This window comes from Pan troglodytes, chromosome 16 (assembly GCF_028858775.2).
Source record: "Pan troglodytes isolate AG18354 chromosome 16, NHGRI_mPanTro3-v2.0_pri, whole genome shotgun sequence".
Lineage (NCBI taxonomy): Eukaryota > Metazoa > Chordata > Mammalia > Primates > Hominidae > Pan > Pan troglodytes.
In genome coordinates this window covers 63,934,826-63,955,000 of record NC_072414.2, presented here as the reverse complement: position 1 = coordinate 63,955,000, position 20,175 = coordinate 63,934,826, and the positions used below count along the sequence as shown (strand labels likewise).

The 20,175-nt window shown below is 35.0% G+C and overlaps 1 protein-coding gene across 30 annotated transcripts in view; it reads left to right on the top strand.

Annotated features, from left to right (window-relative positions):
• MYO9A (myosin IXA) overlaps window positions 1-20,175 on the top strand; it is a 297,950-nt gene that overhangs the window by 165,088 nt on the left and 112,687 nt on the right. For 13 of the 30 annotated variants that reach the window (XM_054667756.2, XM_054667767.2, XM_054667757.2 and 10 more), the window contains 2 exons: window positions 4,091-4,210; window positions 17,084-17,159. In XM_054667756.2, the coding sequence (XP_054523731.1) occupies window positions 4,091-4,210; window positions 17,084-17,159 (196 nt within the window). Of the gene's footprint in view, window positions 1-4,090; window positions 4,286-17,083; window positions 17,160-20,175 lie in introns of all 30 variants that reach the window. The other 17 variants (XM_054667748.2, XM_054667747.2, XM_054667752.2 and 14 more) reach the window with 2 other exon arrangements.

Genomic DNA, 20,175 nt, shown 5'->3' with positions numbered 1-20,175 from the left:
ACAGTTTCCGTATTTGTAATATGGAATCATACAATACTCTATATTACAAAATGGAATATTGTATGATTCCATTTATGTGAATTGTCCAGAATAAGCAAATCTGTAGAGACAGAACTTAGATTAGTGTTTGCCTAGGGCTAGAGGGTCAGGTATAGAGCCAAGAGATGGGGAGGATGATAGAGAGTGTGAGTATCTTTTTGTATGATCAAAATGTTCTAAAATTGATTGTGGTAATGTTTATGTAGCTTCATGAATTATACTAAAAGCATTTAATTGTATACTTTAAATCAAGGAATTGTTTAGTAGGTGAATTGTATTTCAATAAAACTGTTACAAACATACAAAAAAGAATATTCTAAAGTGCTTTTATTCATAATAGTTCCTGAATGTTCATCAGTGGAAGAATGGATGACCAAATTGTGATATACTCCTACCATGTAACATTACTCAGCAATGAAAAGAAACAAACCACTGATACTCAGAATGAATGAGTCACAAAAAATCCTCAGCAAAAAGCTAGATATGAAAGAATATATGCTGTGTTATTTCTTTAGTTTAAGAACAGACAACATGGCTGGGCCCAGTGGCTCACGCCTGTAATCCCAGCACTTTGGGAGGCCAAGGTGGGTGGATCACCTGAGGTCAGGAGTTCAAGACCAGCCTGACCAACATGGAGAAACCCTGTCTCTACTAAAAATACAAAAATTTAGCCGGGCTTGGTGGCGCATGCCTGTAATCCCAGCTACTTGGGAAGCTGAGGCAGGAGAATCGCTTGAATCCAGGAGGTGGAGATTGTGGTGAGCTGAGATTGAACCATTGCACTCCAGCCTGGGCAACAAGAGTGAAACTCCATCTCAAAAAAAAAAAAAGGTAATAAATTGTGACAAATCAGAACTTGATTACTTCTGGTGGGATCAGGGGCAAGGGTAGTATTGATAGGAAGGGAGATAAAATAACTTGGGGGGGTGATAGAAATGTTCTCTATCTTGATTCAGGATTTTGTGGATGTAAACGTTTGTTTAAATTCATCAAACTGAGTACTTAAGAAAAGCGTTATTTTATGTTTGTGAAATATAGCTTTAAAAAATGGCCTTAAGGCCTTTGAGTTGACATTACAGAAACTTTTATAGGGCCAAAGATATTGCCTAAGGTATGAATGATACTTTGGAGCTGGGATTGAGCCTCTGTTACATAGTCCAAGTCCTTCAAAGTTATGGAACTTTTCTGTCACTAAAAAAATTATTGAAAATTGCTGGTCCTGTGTAAGAAAAAATGAGGAGCCTTAGCAATCTGTGTTAGGCCTTAGATAAGGTTAAAAAGAAGTTACCTTTAAAAAAATCAATGCCCCACATCTGCACCATATATGAGTATGGGGTCTGAATTTATACTGTGTGTTTGGTGCATAATGTCAAACTAAGAAATTATCATCACAACCAGTCCAGCAACTAGCATAAGCAAATACTAAATAAATCTCTTTTAAGAGTTGATGATGAGTAGGCCGGGTGCGGTGGCTTACGCCTATAATCCCAGCACTTTGGAGGCCGAGTCAGGCGGATCACAAGGTCAGGAGATAGAGACCATCCTGGCTAACACGGTGAAACCCTGTCTCTACTAAAAATACAAAAACAAAATTAGCCGGGCGTGGTGGCTGGCGCCTGTAGTTCCAGCTACTCGGGAGGCTGAGGTGGGAGAAGGGCATCAACCTGGGAGGCGGAGGTTACAGTGAGCGGAGATCGCACCACTGCACTCCAGCCTGGGCGACAGAGCAAGACTCCATCTTAAAAAAAAAAAAAGAAAAAAGAGTTGATGATGGCCGGGCACAGTGGCTCATGCCTGTAATCCCAGCACTTTGGGAAGTTGAGGCAGGCAGGTCACGAGGTCAGGAGATCGAGACCATCCTGCTCAACATGGTGAAACCCCATCTCCACTAAAAATACAAAAATTAGCTGGGCATGGTGGTGTGTGCCTGTAGTCCCAGCTACTCCGGAGGCTGAGGCAGGAGAATCGCTTGAACCCGGGATGCAGAGGTTGCAGTGAGCCGAGATTGCACCAGTGCACTCCAGCCTGGCGACAGAGTGAGACTCCATTTCAAAAAACAAAACAAAACAAAAAAACAGTTGATGAGACTCCTCAGAAAAGAATCCCCACTGAAAATATAAACCATCCTAGGAAACCAAACTACCTTGGCAGGGGTTTGGTACATAAAACAAACAGGGAATATCACTTTAAGATGGAGAAATTATGTCACAGTCTGGAAAATAACGTTCAAAACTGTAAAAAGGTATAGAAAGCAGAATGAAAGAACAGGAGAGAGGTTAAAGAAACTAATCTAGGCATGGTGGTGAGACAAAGCAGTCACAGATACAAAAATACCCATTTTTAAATGGCAGTGCCACAGTTTATTAGATGAAATAGAAAATAGTTTCGTGGTTGTAGTAATGTTGATTGATTTTTTAAAACTCCACATAATAATTTAGTGTATTTTAATATCCTGAGCTCTTATACAGAATACTTTAACACATAATATTCTTGAATTATTGTTGACTAGCAGATTATCAGATTAGCTGTTGAAAGGCATGATTGTTTAGTGATAACTTCTTCAATTTACAATTTGAATGGAGTCTGACTAGAACTCACTGGGTGTTTTTTCCTCAACTGGTCCCCTTCAGCTGACTGCCAAACCAAGTGCAGTGGAGTTTAAGGCCTAAGCATTCTTTCTCCAAGCAATCCATCAAGGGGGGATTACTGGTAATAATGAGAATAGAGTATGTTTATCGAGGTATCTTTTGAGTAAGAAATGATGTTAAGCTTGGTTATACTTCTCTTTTTGAAACATTCAATCTTTGTACCTATTGACTTTTCGTATTGTACAAATAATATAGTATTTTATTAGTTTAGTTACTTTTTATTATGAAAAATATTTCAAATTCACTTTATTTTTTAAAAGCCTGTTTTCTGTGTATAATATTACATGATTTATGGTATTAGATTCCCTCTCCATTGCCAAATATGGCTGCCTATTCTCTGGATATATAAATCCAATTTAGGGAATTAGAATGAGACTAAAATATGCCCTACAAACCTCTTTGAATTAGTATGAGACTGTTTAACTTTTAAAATGATTCTGCTATGAGATTTTTCCAAAGATTGTTCTGTTGTATCTCATTCCTAATTATACAGTAAAATGCAGTAATAGAACTTTAGTTCATTTTAATGTGTTACTTAATTTGCCTCTATATTATTATGTACTTTGTTTTTTAAAAGCAAACTTATTTAAATTTGAACATTATGCCCTAACTCTAGAGGTGATCTCTGAATAAATGTTACACAACCACCACCCTAAAGCCTGGAAACTCTTTATTGCTAATATTTATGGCACTCATCTCCCATTCACTTTATTTCCTAAGTACTCACTTTAAATAACACTAATCTGGGGCTTTGGTCTTTACTTGAATGTGCTCTCTTCTATTTTTCACTGGTAGCTGATTTCTATCCTATTTTCCTAAGAAGTGATAATGAGGTACAGAGTCTTCAGCTTTGTTTTCAAATTTATAAGTACAGAAGTGCTGCTGGGCTTTCCTGCTCTATGGTGCTTTTCTTCATGTTTTCATTATTGACACACTTGTTGGAATTCCTACAAGTGTGGTTAATTGCAGGATTTGTGAAAGAATTGTTTAAGTAAATTGTTCTGGGTATATTTCTCTTTGGGGTTCCATCAGTGTTGCCAACTATATGTTAATTATATTTGAGACCTGATAAAAATAAGTTCTTTTAAAAAATAAATCATACAAATTGCTTTTGCATTTTTGCTTGTATTGAGAAATTTCTAGTATGGTGTTAACTAACAATACTTTGAGTACTGAAAAGGACACTTTGAATATCTGAAAAATGCCTGTATTTTTTCCTGTTATTTTTAAGCATTTTCCTCAAAATAATTGGACATTCACATATAACCTCTATTATTTGATACATTTTTATACACCCTTAAATAGTTGGCAGCATTGTCCTTGATTCTCTGTTGGTTTGGGTTTATATAATGTCTTTTTCTTTTCTCCTTTTTTTTTTTTTGTTTTTGTTTTTGCTTCCTAAGGACATGATGATACAGCGCCATGTGCAATTTTGAAAAGTATGGATAGTTTTAGCTTTCTCCAACACCCAGTCCACCAGAGGAGCTTAGAGATTCTGCAGAGATGCAAGGAAGAGAAGTACAGTAAGGCTACAAATCCTGATAAACTGTTATCACATATCCATTTGGAAATGGAAACCAGGAGCATCCTACACCAGGGTGGGATATAGATTGTATGGGCAACATGGCCTCCATAAACCTCTGAGCAGTCTTTGAATATTTCTATTGAGTCTTTAGTACTTTCTTTTGAAAATACTGATATACTTTTTTAACTTTGGTGACTTTTCTGTTTGCCTGTGATCATTGGATTGTTAATTATACTTGGTTACAGTCACTGGATTGGTTTCTATTTGTCTTTCAAGTAGCCAAGTGATGGATAGGAATCAACAATGTTTTCTTTCCTGCTCATAAAAAAAAAAAAAAAAAAAAAAAAAAACTTTATTGAGGTCTAATTGAAGTAAAAAACTGAATGCAAAGACAACAATTTGGTAAGTTTTGACGTATGTAGGCACCCATGAAATTATCTCCAGAGTCAAGATAATGAATATATTCAGCATTCCCAAAAAGTTTTCTCATAGCCCTTTCTAAATCTGGATGATTTTTGTGTTTGCTTATGCTTGAAATTTCAACATTAGCAAATGTTATTTTTGTGTATCATTGGTAAATCCACTTAGTTTGATTGCAGTGCTTCAGCCAGCCTTTCCTATGTCTGGTTTAGAGCAAAACCACCGCATTAATGTTTTGGCTTGAGGAAGAATAACAGAATCATGGTGCATGTTCTTTTTTGTTTGCTTTTTTATAAAATTGGTGTGAAAAGATGCCCTTGGTCTCCGTTTCCTTTCTTGCTCTTTATTTGTTGTACTCATTCTGCATGAAAATTGATTCTTTTGCCAGTTGTAAGATTACTATTATTGAGGCACTGCTATTGTGAGAATAAGTGGATCCTTCAAAATACTCAAAGACAACTCAGCAATTTGCGTATAATGGACCTACATAATCTGTTCTGAGCTTTTAATAAATTACCACTGATTTAGTTTGCTAATTTCACAGTTTTCTGGTTGAAATTCCATGAAATTTTACTATCCAGTTGTCAGTGAGAGGAGAATATAAGTAGAATTCCTAAGAGCAAATGTTGTGGATTCTTTTTCAATTGCCATTGCTGTCTTGGTTAAAACAAAAGTGTGTAATGTATTTTGAAAAACAGTATTTAAAGTATTTTCTCGTTTTAAGAGGAACAAAGGTAAGTGTTTTGTTTTAAAAAGACATCCTTAAAATTATTCTTAATTGTTGCTGTTGTTTCTAAGAGGAATGTAACAAATCCTCATTCCAGTTATTCATCTTCCTATTCTGTCTTTTAATCCATGGGACATTATTTAAAATAGTCTATAAAACATTTTGGAGCACTTAAATTAATTTCTATTAACTCTTAAATAGTTGCAAATGGTTTATTTGCTTTGTTTTTTCATGACCCAGCCTGACAACCCCAGACCTGATTGTATGCCAGCTACATATGGATCTTGAATAGGAGGGCACCAGTTTCAGCATAGGCTGCATGAAGAAATTGTGTGTCTATGTGTGTTCACTTGCAAATTTCTACTTTTGTGGACGTTGGAGCTCTTCCATTATTTTATGTAATTTATTCCATTTTCCACTATAGTATTAGCAATATACTAATTATAAAAAGGTATCACGTTATAAATTTTATTATATGTAAAACTGTAGATTCAAGTTTTGGAAATTGTTCTTAAAAAAAACGGAACTACCAGCTTTAGGTAGTGGTGAATTGGTGAGGTGAATGAATCCTCCCACAAGTAACAGTGATAAAACCTGGAAAAAAATTTTTTAAATAACCAAATATTTGAAAGTACTGGAAAAAGACCAAAAGTAGGCAGAAAGTAGGGAAAAGTTTATTCTTTAAAGGTAGTAAAGCAGTGGGTAAGAATTGTGAATTTGTAGCTTTTTATACAAGGGGTTTCCTAACTTGCATAGTTTCAGAGATAGAAAACAACCACCACCACCACCATACTGGCTTATTATGTTAGAAGACTTTCAGAGCAGCTTGGGGTTTAGGAGGAAAATCCTGGGACTGAGAGAGCTGCTAAAGGGCTAAAACCCAAATTAAAGTATGAACTCTGCCCATATCCCTGGCGACTGCTGTGAGTATGCAGGGAAGACCCCAGGAACCGTATTTAAAAAAAAAAAAAAGTGGAAATCAAATAAGAGATAATCCTTGAAAGACATAACTATAATAGCTGAGCTATGCAAGTTTGCTGCTTTTTAGAAAAACTGAGGAAATTTTCTGCCTGTGCTTATTAGCTTGTGTGGGAAAAACTGAAGTCTTTCTGCCCTAATTGGAGTCCCATAGGAAATGAGAGATAAAGGGGTTGAAAATTATTTGAAGACAGTGGCAGAAAACATCCCTTATTTGGTTAAAAAAACAAAAAACAAAAAAACACCCAACATAGTGAAACCCTGTCTCTACTAAAAATACAAAATTTAGCCAGGTGTGGTGGTGCACGCCTGTAATCCCAGCCTCCTGGTGTGGCTGAAGCACAAGAATTGCTTGAACCTGGGAGGCAGAGGTTGCAGTGAGTTGAGATCACACCACTGCACTCCAGCCTAGGCAACAGAGCAAGACTGTCTCAAAACAAACAAACAAATACTAGCTTACAGATAGATCCAGGAAGATCAGTGACCACAAAGCAGGGTAAATACGAAGGAAAACTACACCTAGGCACATTATAGATAAACTGCTAAAATGTCAAAGATAAAGAGAAAATCTTGAAAGCAGCCTGGAAAAGATATACATATTAAATACAGGGGAATAATGAGATAATTAACACTTGACTTCTCAGTAAAAATAATGGAGGCCAAAAGGTGTCAAAAAATCATGTTTAATATGTCACATCCCCCCCCCCAAAAAAAAAAATTTGAGCCAGAATTTCTGTATTTGCAGTTTGAGTCCAGACAGATTAACTGACAGAAGAAAAATTAACAATCTTCAGAAGAACCTAACAGTATCCACTGTTGCTATGATGTGTTATCCACAATGTCCTGTTATCATGTAGCAAAAGTATCCTTCAAAAATGAAGGTGAAATACATTTTCAGACTAACAGAGTCTGGGAATTTGTCAACATATGTATTATATGGAAAATGATAATAGAAATTCTTCAGGCTCGAGGGAAATCACCCCATGATCGTAACTTGGGTCTATAGTAGGGGTTGGCAAATTTTTTCTGCAAAAAGCAGACAGCAAACATTTTAGGCTTTGTAGGCCAGTATGGTTTCTGTTGCAGCTACTCATCTCTTCTGTGAAGGGAGCCATAGACAATACATAAATAAATGAGTTTAGCTGTGTTCCAATAAAGCTTTACTATGGACACTGATACTTAAATTTCAAACAATTTTCACATGGTACAAAAATGTTCTCCTTTTTCTCCTCAGTTAAAAACTATATAAGCCATTCATAGGTCATAGGTCATACAAAAAACAGGCAGTGGGTTTGGTTTAGGCCATGGACTCTAGTTTGCTGATACATGCATGAATTACTGGAAGGAATAAAGAAGGCAGAACTAATAAATATGTATAAAAATATAAATGACTACACATATTTTCTTGGCTTCTCTTAATTAAAAAAATGACTGTTTAAAGTAAAAAATCTGACATTATTTTGGTGGTTTAAAATATGTCCACAAATTGATACTGCCCCCTTCATAAGGCATGTCCTGTACTTAGTGACTTGCTTCCAAGAAATGGAATGTGGCAGAAGTTACAGTGTGTGACCTTCAATATTAAGACATAAAGGTATTGTGGCCTTTCCTCCTTCTCTTTCTTTCTGGTGCTCTCACCTTCTCTCCAAAGTGGCTCTTCTCTGAAATTTCTCAGGGAGGAAATTAGAGGAGTGAGGAAAAATAGAAGTTTTGGGGAGCATGAGCTACAGCTCACTTCCAGAAATGACAGGAGCCCTAGAAAGAAGGAATCAGATGGCAGAAGGAGAGCAGGGGTAGAAAAGAAGAATCTAACTTTAATTTGAACCCATTCTTTTGGCCTTCAGTCCTGTTTGGGATGATTGAGAATATGATGTGCATCAGCAAGATGAAGGATCAGCAATTGCCAGGGAAGGGCTGAGGGCTTATTCCACCTAAATTACCCTCACCATGCTGACAGTGCCTACTTTAATGTCCCTAACCTCAGGTATCAGGATGGTCATTCAGATGATTGAAAGTTTAGTGGATTGTCTGATCAAAATGGAATTAAATGCAAATCAATTAACAGATATATCTGGGAAACCCTCACATATTTGAAAAATAAAATGTATATGTAACTAATGAGTTGAAAAAATTTCATAAGGGTAACTTGGAAGTTTTTTGATCTGAAAGATGATGGAAACAACATATTACAACTTAGGGAATACAAATAAAGAAGTACTTAGGAGAAAACTTACAGCTTTAAATTCTTAAATTAGAAAACTAAGGTAAAATAATCAGTGATTGAGGCTTTCACCTTAAGCTAGGAAGAAAAGAGCATATTAGACTCCAAATAAGTAAAAGGAAGTAAAGTAAATAAAACTTTTTTTTTTTTTTTTTTCCTGAGATGGAGTCTGGCTTGTCACACAGGCTGGAGTGCAGTGGCATGATCTTGGCTCACTGCAACCTCCACCTCCCGGGTTCAAGTGATTCTCATGCCTTAGCCTCCCAAGCACCTCGGACTACAGGTGCATGCCACCATTTTACTTTGTTTTGTTTCATATTTTAGAGATAGGAGCTCGTTCTGTCACCCAGACTGGAGTGCAATGGCACAATCATGGCTTATTGCAGCCTTGACCTCCTTGGCTCAAGTGATCCTCCCACCCCAGTCTCTCAAGTAGCTGGGTCTACAGGTGCATGCCACCATGCCCTGCTAATTTTTAAAATTTTATTTGTGGAGATGGAGTCTTACTATGTTGTCCAGGCTGGTCTCAAACTCCTGGCTTCAAGCAGTCCTCCTGCTTTGGCCTCCCAAAGTACTAGGATTACAGATGTGAGCCACTACATCCGGCCTAAAGCTGGTTTTTTGAAAAGAACAATGAAGTTGATAAATCTCTAGGCCAGCATGGTGCAGTAGAACTTTCTGCGATGTGGAAATGTTCTCCAGCTACACTGTCAGTACTGTAGCCACTAGCCACATGTGGCTGTTAAGCACCTGAACTGTGTCTGGTGCAGCTGAAACTGAAGTTCTAATTTTGTTTAATGTGTTTGTATAGCCACATATAGCTAGTGGCTACTGTATTGGACAGTGCAGTTATAGCTGTTCTGATCTAGAAAAGTGAGAGAAGACACAAAGCTATTACCTAGAATGAAAGAGTGGACACAATTATATATGCTACAGAAATCAAAAGTTTGACAAAGAGATTATGAACATTTATGGCAATCAGTTCAACTTACGTGAAATGGAAAAATTCCTTGAACGTCAACGGTTATTAAAATCAACCCAAGAAAATATAGAAAATATGAATAGTGCGGTATCTTTTTACAATATTGAATTCTAAACTAAAATTTTCCCCCCACACAAAGTTTAGGCCAAGATAGGCTCATTAGTAATTTTATTTAAGAAATGACTATTATACCAATTCTCTTCAACTCTTTCAAAAAACAGGAGAAGGGAACACTATCCAAATCATTTCATGAGGCCAGTGTTATTATTCTGTTACCAAAACCATTATAAGAAAACTATAGACCAATATAACTTCGTAATGGTGGATATAGAAATAATAATAGCTGGCTGAATTCAGCAGTATATTAAAGATAATACATGAAGAATAATACATGAAGACCACATGGAATTTATTCCAGGGATGAGAAAGGTTGGCTTGACCATGTTAACCATATAAAAAGAAAGCCACATATGATTGTCTCAGTAGATGGAGAAAAAGTTTGTCTTAATACCACGCTCATTCTATTTTAAAACTTTTAGTAGCCTAGGAATAGAGACCAACTTCCTCTACTTTATGAAGAATATGCATGAAAATCCTACAGCAAACTCCATAGTTATTAGTGAAAGATTGAATACTTCTTCCCTAACATTAAGAACAAGGCAAAGACATCTTTTGCCACTTAAATTTGACATTTGCTAAAGGTCACAGGTGGTGCAAAAAGGCAACAAAAAGAAATTGTACATAGATTGAAAAGAAGTAGTCAACAAATTCATTAATATAGGAAGTGTGAAGGAATCACACTTCCTATTTAAGGAAAAGTGCTCTTAAAACTAAAAAGTGAGTTTAACATTTTTACGGGATACCAAGTAATTATAGAAAATTGTAATATCCTAGCCATGAGCACTTAGAAAATGATTTACAAATTCCATGTACTGTACATCTATGGCAGCCAGCCTCCTAGATGTCACAAGCTTTTATAGTCCTCTCCTATATTTTACAAGAGTTGGTCTGTGTAACAGAAAGCACATGGCAAAAATGATGGTATGTCACTTTTACGATTTCTGTAAAAGACTGCAATTTCCTTCTGGGGTACTGCTTTACTTGCTAGGCCTCTCTGAAATCACTGTCTCTTGGAGAGACAAGATGCTATTTGTGAGTAGCCAAAACTCAGTATGAACTGAGGCTTGTCACCAACTATGTGAGTGACCTTAGAAGTGGATCCTTCATTCCAATGTTGAGATGACTGCAGCCTTGGCTGATAGCTTGAATACAACCTCTTGAGACATGTTGAGTCAGAACCACCCAGCTAAGCCACTCCTGAATTGTTGTTCCTCTAAAAACTATATGAGATGATAACTTGTTTTAAAGTGTTGGATTTTGGAGTAATTTAATATGCAGTGGATAATTAACAGAAACATGAAATACTTGGGGATAAATTTAACAAATATGTTTAAGAGTTGTGCACTACTAGGAGAAATTGAAGAATACAATGAAGAGAGATACATATTTATGTTTGTATTTTTGAGATGCAGCTCTCTCTCAGATTGATCTATAGATTGAATTCAACCCAATAAGTATAATAGCAGATTTTTTGGTAGAAATTAACAAGCTGAATCTAAACTTTATAGAGAAATGTAGAATACCCAGACTGTCCAAAACAATTTTTAAACAGAACAAAGCTGGATAATTTACATTATATGATTTTAAGACTAAAATATTCATGACATTGTTCTATTGGTGTTAAGGATCAATGGATTAATGAACCAAATACAAAGTACAGAAGTAGATCTACACATACACAGTCAGTTGATTTTCTGTTAAGGCACCAAGATAATTTAGTGGGGGTAAGGGACAGTCTTTTAAACAAATAGCACTAGAACAACTGGATATCCATAAGGTATAAGAGAACTTTGACCCTTATATCATACATGTAAGTTAATTTTGAAATGTGTCATACAGCTCTTTGTAAGGACCAAAACTATTAAATTTGTCTTATAATAGAAGAAAACCTGAGAAACAAATTTTTGTAATCTTGTGACAGGCAAAAGTTCCTTAGATGAGACATAAGAGCATGAATATAAAAGGAAAAAATTAAATTGGTAAAGTTAGCCAATTTGAAAACTACTTTTCTTAACTGCTATTAAGAAAACAAAAAACATACCACAGCCTGCGAAACAGTATTTATTACAATTTGTAATATTCATACCTGATAATGGACTTGAAAACAAAATATAAAAACTCCTACAATAATAAGATAAACAGGCCAGTTTTTAAATGGGCAAAAGATTTGAACATACACTTCCACAAAAGAAGATTTATCTGTGTTCTCATGAAAGATGTTCAACTTTGTTATTCATTATGGAAAGGCAAATTGTAATCTGACTAATTAGGTCACTAATACGTCTATAGTGGCTAAAATGTAAGAAGTTGAAATACGAACTGATAAGGATGTGGAGCAACTGGAGCTCTCATACTGTCTCTTGGCACTGTCAAATGGTACAGTTATTTCCGAAAACAGTTTGTCAGTTTTATAAAGATAAGCGTATTTTTCCCATATGTTTCATGAATTCAAATCTCAGTTATTTACCTAAGAAATGAAAGTATATATTCACAAAAGACTTTTACGTATGAATCTCTAAAGTGGTATGCTAAGGGAAGGCCTATCCTCAAAGCATACTGTTTTATTCCATCTGTATAAAGTTCTAGTCAATACAAGCCAATCTGTGTGGAGAGCAAGTTAGTGATTGTCTTTACCCATAAGTAAGTGTGGGAGATTGTCCAAGAAGGGGCATAAGGCAACTTTGGTGATGATGGAAATGTTTTGTATCTTCCTTTGGTGGTTATTAGTGTGGTGAATGCATTTAGCAAAACTTATTTAACTGTACATTTAACATATATATGCTTAACTGTTTGAAATTTTTATTCCAATAAAAAATGTTTAATTACGTTATGAAGCCTGATACAAGTTACAAGTAAATGCCTAGAAGAGATTATTTTTCATGAAACTAAGAATATCCAAAATAAAAAATTGTATATGATCAGAATTACTGCTTGCAGATGGTATACAGAGACAAATATAGAAGATACTGGCATGCATTTTGGTGAAAACTGAAGGGAAAGCGGGGAGCTCTACTGCTCTTGAATTAACATAATCTTTTCAAGTTTAGGAAATCAGTATAATTAAATAAATTGAACGTGTGCCTTAAGGACAACCACAGTAATAACAATTTTTATCTTTTAAGGTAGCATAAGAGACCTTATAAAGTGAAAATCAAGAAGGAAAAAAATGAAAGAGTGAAATAAATGAAAAACATGAAATGAAATGCCAGAAACAAGTATTATTTAAAATTAATATAAATGGTTTACACTCACCAGTTAAACTCTCAATGAATTTTTCAGTAGTTTAAGTGATAGCTACATGATTTTTAATTAAAGAGGTGAAAATAAAAGGATGGACAGTGATGTACCAGGCAAATATGAATGATAGCAATTATTAAAGCTAGATAGTAATCTGAACAGATGCTCACCTATATAGATTTTAAAAATTTAGTTGAGCAAGATAGAAGCTGAACCCACTAGAAAGTTTTGATATTTAATAAAGAACTTGGTAAATGTATATTTAGCTAAATAAGCAACAATTTTATAAAACTTATACCTAATTTGCTTGATGAAGGAAAAGAAACAAGGTGAATGTAAGTATTGGGTAGCAATAACATCCCTAATGAGAAGGGGATGACTTTAATTAAAACATTTGAAGGTTCTTGTACTCTTTAGAGAAAGAGAACAGATTATTAGTTTAGAATTCATGAGTACGTTAAACATTTAAGGATAAATAAAGCAGAAAGTATACAATTTGTAGAACAAAAGAAGTCAAAATACAAAGAAAACAATAGAAGCCTGGATAAAAGCATATAATAGTTAAGGTAAATAAAAAAATATAAACTAAGATGTCAGAAAAAAATTCCAGATGTATCAATTATAGCAGTAAGTTAAAATGGACTAAACTGAACAGTTTAAAAAACATTATGAATTAAGGAAGATGAGCAAAATTTAGCTGTAGAATGCTTACAAGAGACAAACCTAAAGCATATAAACACAAAGAAATTAAGAATATTAGGAAAGAGTTATATCAAAATTTATCCTTATTCTCTTGTACATTTTCCCACCTCCTTTAGGTAACCACAGATTTATTACTATAAGTCAGTTTTACATTTTCTAAAAATTTTACGCAAGTGGGATTACATAGTATGTATTTTGTGTTCTGATTGTGTTATGCAACATAGTTATGCATGTATTCATACATGTTTTTCCATATATCATTTGTTGCTCAGGTGTGTTCCATTGTATATGTATATACACACATTGTATTTAATTTATATGATTATATATAATGTATATAATTGTGCTTATTGATTTGTTGGTGTAGTTAAGAGTTATATATATTGTTAGAGCTATTGTGAACAACAGTGCTATAAACATTCTTTTTTGAGTCATTTTGCAGACATATATTTTTATTCCTCAGTAAATACTTATGAGTGGAGTTACTTCATGAAGTAGGCATATGTTTAACATCTTTACGAACTATCAAATTTTTGGCATTTTAAAGATGTTCCATGTTCTTAGGGCTTTATTGGTGATGATTACTCAGATTGTCATCCCATTGTCATTCCTTCATATGTCGTGTACCTTTTTTTCCTTTGACTTTAAAATTTTCTCTTCATATTTGGCATTCAGCAATTTGATTCTCATGTCCCTGAATATGATTTATATTAATTTTCTTTGGGATTTGCTGTACCTTTTGGACTTTCATTGTTTTTCATCAAATTTAGAAAATTTTTGGCCAATATTTTTCAAAAATTTTTTCTGCTACAATTTCTTTTTTCCTTCTGAAACTCCAGTTACAATTGTTGTTAGAATATTTGATACCATCTCAAGATAGCTATTTTAAAATTCTTTTTTTGCTAATTCAAACAAATGGGCAATCTTGGGATCTGATGGGTTTGTTGTTGTTGTTGTTGTTGTTGTTGTTTTTGAGATGGAGTCTCGCCCTGTCATCCAGGCTGGAGTGCAATGGCGCGATCTTGGCTCACTGCAACCTCTGCCTTCTGGGTTTGAGCGATTCTCCTCCCTCAGCCTCCTGAGTAGTTGGGATTACAAGTGCGTGCCACCATGCCGGGCTAATTTTTGTATTTTTGTAGAGATGGGGTTTTACCGTGTTAGCCAGGCTGGCCTCGAACTCCTGACCTCAGGTGATGTGCCCACCTTGGCCTCCCAAAGTGCTGGGATTACAGGTGGGAGCCACTGCACCTGAGCAGATCTGATGATTTTTAAATGGGATCAGGGAGTGAGCTACACAGGGCTTCATTTTTTAATCTGAGTGATCCATCATAAGTGTTCAATATATTATTCTTTAGGCCACTTTTATGTTTAAAATACTTAATAATTGATGTAAAAATGGTAACCATTGCCTAATCTATTGTCTAGAAATTTACTCCTCCTCCCCCTCCTCCTTTCTTCTGTCTCTTCTTTCTTCTTCCTTCTTCTTTGAGATGGAGTCTTCCTCTGTCATCCAGGCTGGGGTGAGATGGCGTAATCATAACTCACTGTAGCCTTGAACTCTTGGACTCAAGCCATCCTCCTTGAAGATTGTTTGCAAGATTGTTTTCAGCTCTTGTGGATCCCTTGTATTTCCATGTTAATTTTAGGATTGGCTCATTCATTTCTACAAAAATAATTATCTGGAATTTTAATAGAAAATGCATTGATCTGTAGGTCAGTTTGGGGAACATTGACATCTTAACAATATTATATTTTCCAATTCAGGCACATAGATAGCATTCCATTTAGTTGAGTCTTTATTTTCTTTTAATGATGTTTTATAGTTTTCAATGTAGACATTTTATACTTTTAAAAATTTCATTTCAGAATATTTATTGCTATTTCCGCCCCTCCTCCCCCAACCCCGTCCCCGCTCCAAGACAGGGTCTCACTCTGTCACCCAGGCTAGAATGCAGTGGCACGACCTCAGCTCACTGCAGCCTCGACCTCTGGGGCCCAAGCAGTTCTCCCACATCAGACTCTCAAGCTGGGACTATAGGTGTGAGCCACTACACTCAGCTAATTTTTGTATTTTTTATAGAGGTGGGGTTTCAGCATGTTGCCCAGGCTTGTCCTGAACTCTCGGGCTCAAGTAATCTGCCTGTCTTGGCCCCCCAAACTGTTGGGATTACCAGCATGGGCCACTGTGCCTGGCCCATTTGCATGATTTAAACAGCACAAAGAGTCTTCTGTGGGTTTTCAGTTTCCCTCATTCATACAGAAAGATAACAATCACTTCATGTGGATATAGTGTTGACTATGTGCCAAGCACTCTTATAAGCACTTACATGTATTTTTTATTTTTAGTATAGATGAAGTCTAAGTTGCCCAGCTTGTCTTGAACTACAAAGCTCAAGTGATCTGCCTGCCTTGGCCTCCCAAAGTGCTGGGATTACAGGCATCTGTGACTACACCTGGCCCACCACTGTATATTTATTTGTTTCCTGTAGTTTTGCAGAACTCGTTTATTAGTCAAATCAGTTTTTAAAAAATTATTCCATAGGATTTTCTGCCTACAAGATTGTCATCTTGAATAGAGATACTTTTACTTCCTTTTTCCAGTGTATCTTACATATATTACATGTTTGTGTGTTATAAAAATTGATAGCCTTATGCTTACAGAACTTTCATGTTTATCATATGATTTGAAGAACATTACATTTTTTAAATATTAGTAATTCTTAAGGAAGCAATTTGTCTTTTATATTCATTGTATTTATAACATTAATTCTCAATACATTGATACTCATTGTATTTATCTGAACATGTCAGAAATGTATGGCTAAAAAATGATGCATCAAAATAAGAAATGAATTTGTGCAGTCATAAAAAGAACAAGATCATGTCTTTTGTGGGAACATGGATGGAGCTGGAGGCTATTGTCCTTAGCAAACTAAATGCAGGAACAGACAACCAAATACTGCATATTCTCACTTATAAGTGGGAGCTAAATGATAGAAACTTATGAACACGAAGGAAACAACAGACAGTGAGGTCTAGTTGAAGATGGAGGTTGGGAGGAGGGAGAGGAGCAGAAAAAATAACTACTGAGTACTGGGCTTAATACCTGGGTGAAATAATCTGCACAACAAACCCCCATTACATGAGTTTACCTTTGTAACAAACCTTCATGTGTACCCCCTGAAGCTAAAAATAAAAATGAACTTGTACACTTCTAGGCCTTCAGTCCAGTCACCCTTGTATTTTCTGAAGTTAATGATTCAATGAAAGAAGAACATATTTCATTATTAAATTTTCTAATTGGGTTCATTGTTAACTAAGATCTATGACAGTTATGAGACTTGGGTCATGTAATTATTTAGATATTTCTGAAATATTTAGCAAATACTCGTGATTAAATTTTCGTTTGTCTTTAGAAAAATTATTTCACGTTTCATTTTTCTTTGCACTGATTTGAAATTTTCTGTTTTTTAAATTTTGCTAGGTATAACCCGGAAAAATCCCAGAACACCTCTTTCTGATCTCCAGGGCATGAATGCTCTAAATGAAAAAAACCAACAGTAAGTGTGTTTGGTTTATGTTTTCAAGGACGTATAGAAGAAATAACTAGCATTCTTATTGATATTTTTGTGACTTTAAAAGTTTGAAGTAATTCAGGCTTGTTTTTTTATTTCTTGAATCCTTTATAAGTGATGTAATAACACATTAATAGGTTAAAGTTAACAAGATTTGTCTACAGTTGCTTCTGGTAAAATGGCTTTACAATTTTGAAAAAGTTTCTTCAGAATAACTTAAAATGAGCTCATATATTTTAATTGCTGAGACCCTTCTTGCATTTTATGTCTTTTACAAAATTTAAGGGTTATTCCGCTGCTTTCTGTGGAGAAATCTTATTGGGAAGTAATAATTGAATAGTTTGATTTACATCAAACCATCCAATTCCTTTTTTGGGTGAGTGCGATTACCAAAGCTTACCTTTTACTATTTTCAATGATGAATTCCTGAGAACAATTTGACAGTAACAAATATAAATAATTTTATGAGTTCATAAAGTCTCTTTGTTTTTTATATATACTATTTAATAAAGATTGTAATTTGTATGAGGAGAACATTGTTTCTAGAATGTATTCTGTATGTTTTAAACATCATCAAAAAATTGAGCTTCCTAATACTGTGGTAATAAGGATGGTCTGTCATTAAAATGAAGGTATAACTTCATTGATCATTTTTTCCAATTGAGTCACTGTGTCTTTCTAATACATAATTGTCACTTGTCTGCTCAGTAACTTTTTCATGACTCTTTATTGCTTATTTAAAAGTCTAGGTTCACTAACTTCATATGCAAGATCTGTCGCAGCCCAAGTATCTAGCCACAAATATATTCACTTTGAATGCCACAAATTAAGCTATTTGCTATCTTTGTATTGTATGTCCTTTGTTTTCTTAACAGTAGTATTTGGCTAACTATGCTATCTACCACCATATTTGCATGTTAAATTTTACCCGAACACAAGTTAGATAGTTAACCTTGACCTGTGTACCTTCAGTTTCATCTGTTGGCAGTATTCTCACCCTGGTCATCAGATGGGAACCCAATTTTCTTGATTATATAAAAAAGAAACCGCAATATGCCTCATTTCACAAAGCAGTTTAGTGGTTTTAAGTTTCCTAATTTCTAGTTTGTGTTTCTTTCTTTGTACTTTCCATTTTGGATACCTGAAGTGATCTATATGGGTTTCTGGTTCAGTTCCAGACCACCACAATAAAACGAATTCTCAGTAAAACAAATCACACAAATTTTTTGGTTTCCCAGTGCATATAAAAGTTATGTTTACACTATACTGTAGTCTGTCAATTGTGCAATAGTATTATGTTTAAAAAATACACACCTTAATTAAAAAATACTTTGTTGCTAAAAAAAATAACAATCATCTGAGCCTTCAGTGAGTCATAATCTTTTTGCTGGTAGAGGGTCTTTCCTTGATGTTGATGGCTGCTGACTGTTTAAGGTGGTGGATGCTGAAAATTGGAGTGGCTATGGCAATTTCTTAAAACAAGACAATGAAATTTGCACATCAGTTGCCTCTTCCTTACAGGAAAGATTTCCCTGTAGCATCCAATGCTGTTTGATAGCCTTTTATCCACAGTAGAACTCCAGAATTGGAGTCAATCCTCTCAAACCCTGCCACTGCTTTATCAACTCAATTTATGTAATGCTTTGAATCCTCTGTTTTCTTTTTTTAAAAGAATTTTTTCCTCACAGTCCCTACTGCAGAATATGTTGTCATTTCAACACTTTTCACAGTATCTTCACCAGGAATGTATTTTCCTATTGCATTTTTTCCTCCCTCTCCCTCCCTCCCTTCGTTTTTCCTTCCTTCCTGCTTTCCTTCTTCCCTCACTTGCTTCCTTCCTTCCTCTCACTCTCTCCTCTCTCTCTCCTTTTGTTTTCTTTTTTTTTTTTTCTAAAGCCAGAGTACCACTCATTTTTGTAAATGAGAAAAATATAAGTGCACACACAAACCATCTTAAGTGCAGTATGATTCTCCCATTTGGGAAGACACATGATCTTAGGGATGATGATTCACTGACTTTTTTTAATGGTTTAGCACAAAATAATGAAAATACAAGCGTTTCTAAATGGTTTATTGATTACATGCCATTTATATATCTTGAATAAATGCTCTAAGCAAATGGAAGCTGAGATTTATAAATATGGACAAATGTGAAATTGTTGTAAGTAGCTATCTCCTGATACTTCTTTTAAAAAATTTTTAGTTCACTCATAATAATTATACATATTATCGGGTACAGTGTGATGTTTTGATACCTGTATACATTGTGTAATGATCAAATTAAAATAATTACCATATTCATCATCTCAAATATGTGTCATTTTTTGTGGTGGGAACATTTCTCTTTCAAAATTCTGTCTTCTAGCTGTTTTCAGGTATACAATACCTTATTGTTAACTATAATCACTTCATTGTGCAATAGAGGATCACAATTTATTCCTGTTGTCTTACTGTAACTTCGTACCCATTGACCAACCTCTCTGCTTACTGCACCCCTCCACCTCATTACCTTTTCCAGTCTCTGGTAATCACTGCTCTATTGAGTACTTCTGTGAGAGCAGCTTATTTAGATTCCACATACGAGTGGGGTCATGCAGTATTTGTCTTTCTGTGTCTGGCTTATTTCAGTTAACATAATGTACTCTATGTTTGTCCATGTTGTCCAAATGATAGGATTTTATTCTTTTTTTAATGACTGAATAGCATTCCATTGTATGTATATACCACATTTTCTTTATCCATTCATTTGTTGTTGGATACTACTACTTTACCTGGTGAGTCCTCCATTAATTATTATGTTACAATCACTGTGATAGTGTTATGTTTTGTTCATTGCTATATCTGCAATGTTTAGAGTCTCATAGGACTTAGTAAGTTTAATGGGTGTGTGAGTAGTGAGTGTGTGTGTGTGTGTGTGAATAAGACCTTTCAGGAGGAAATTAGATATTCCATAGGATGGGATAGTGTATTAGGATGACAAATTCCTATAGTAGCATTTGAA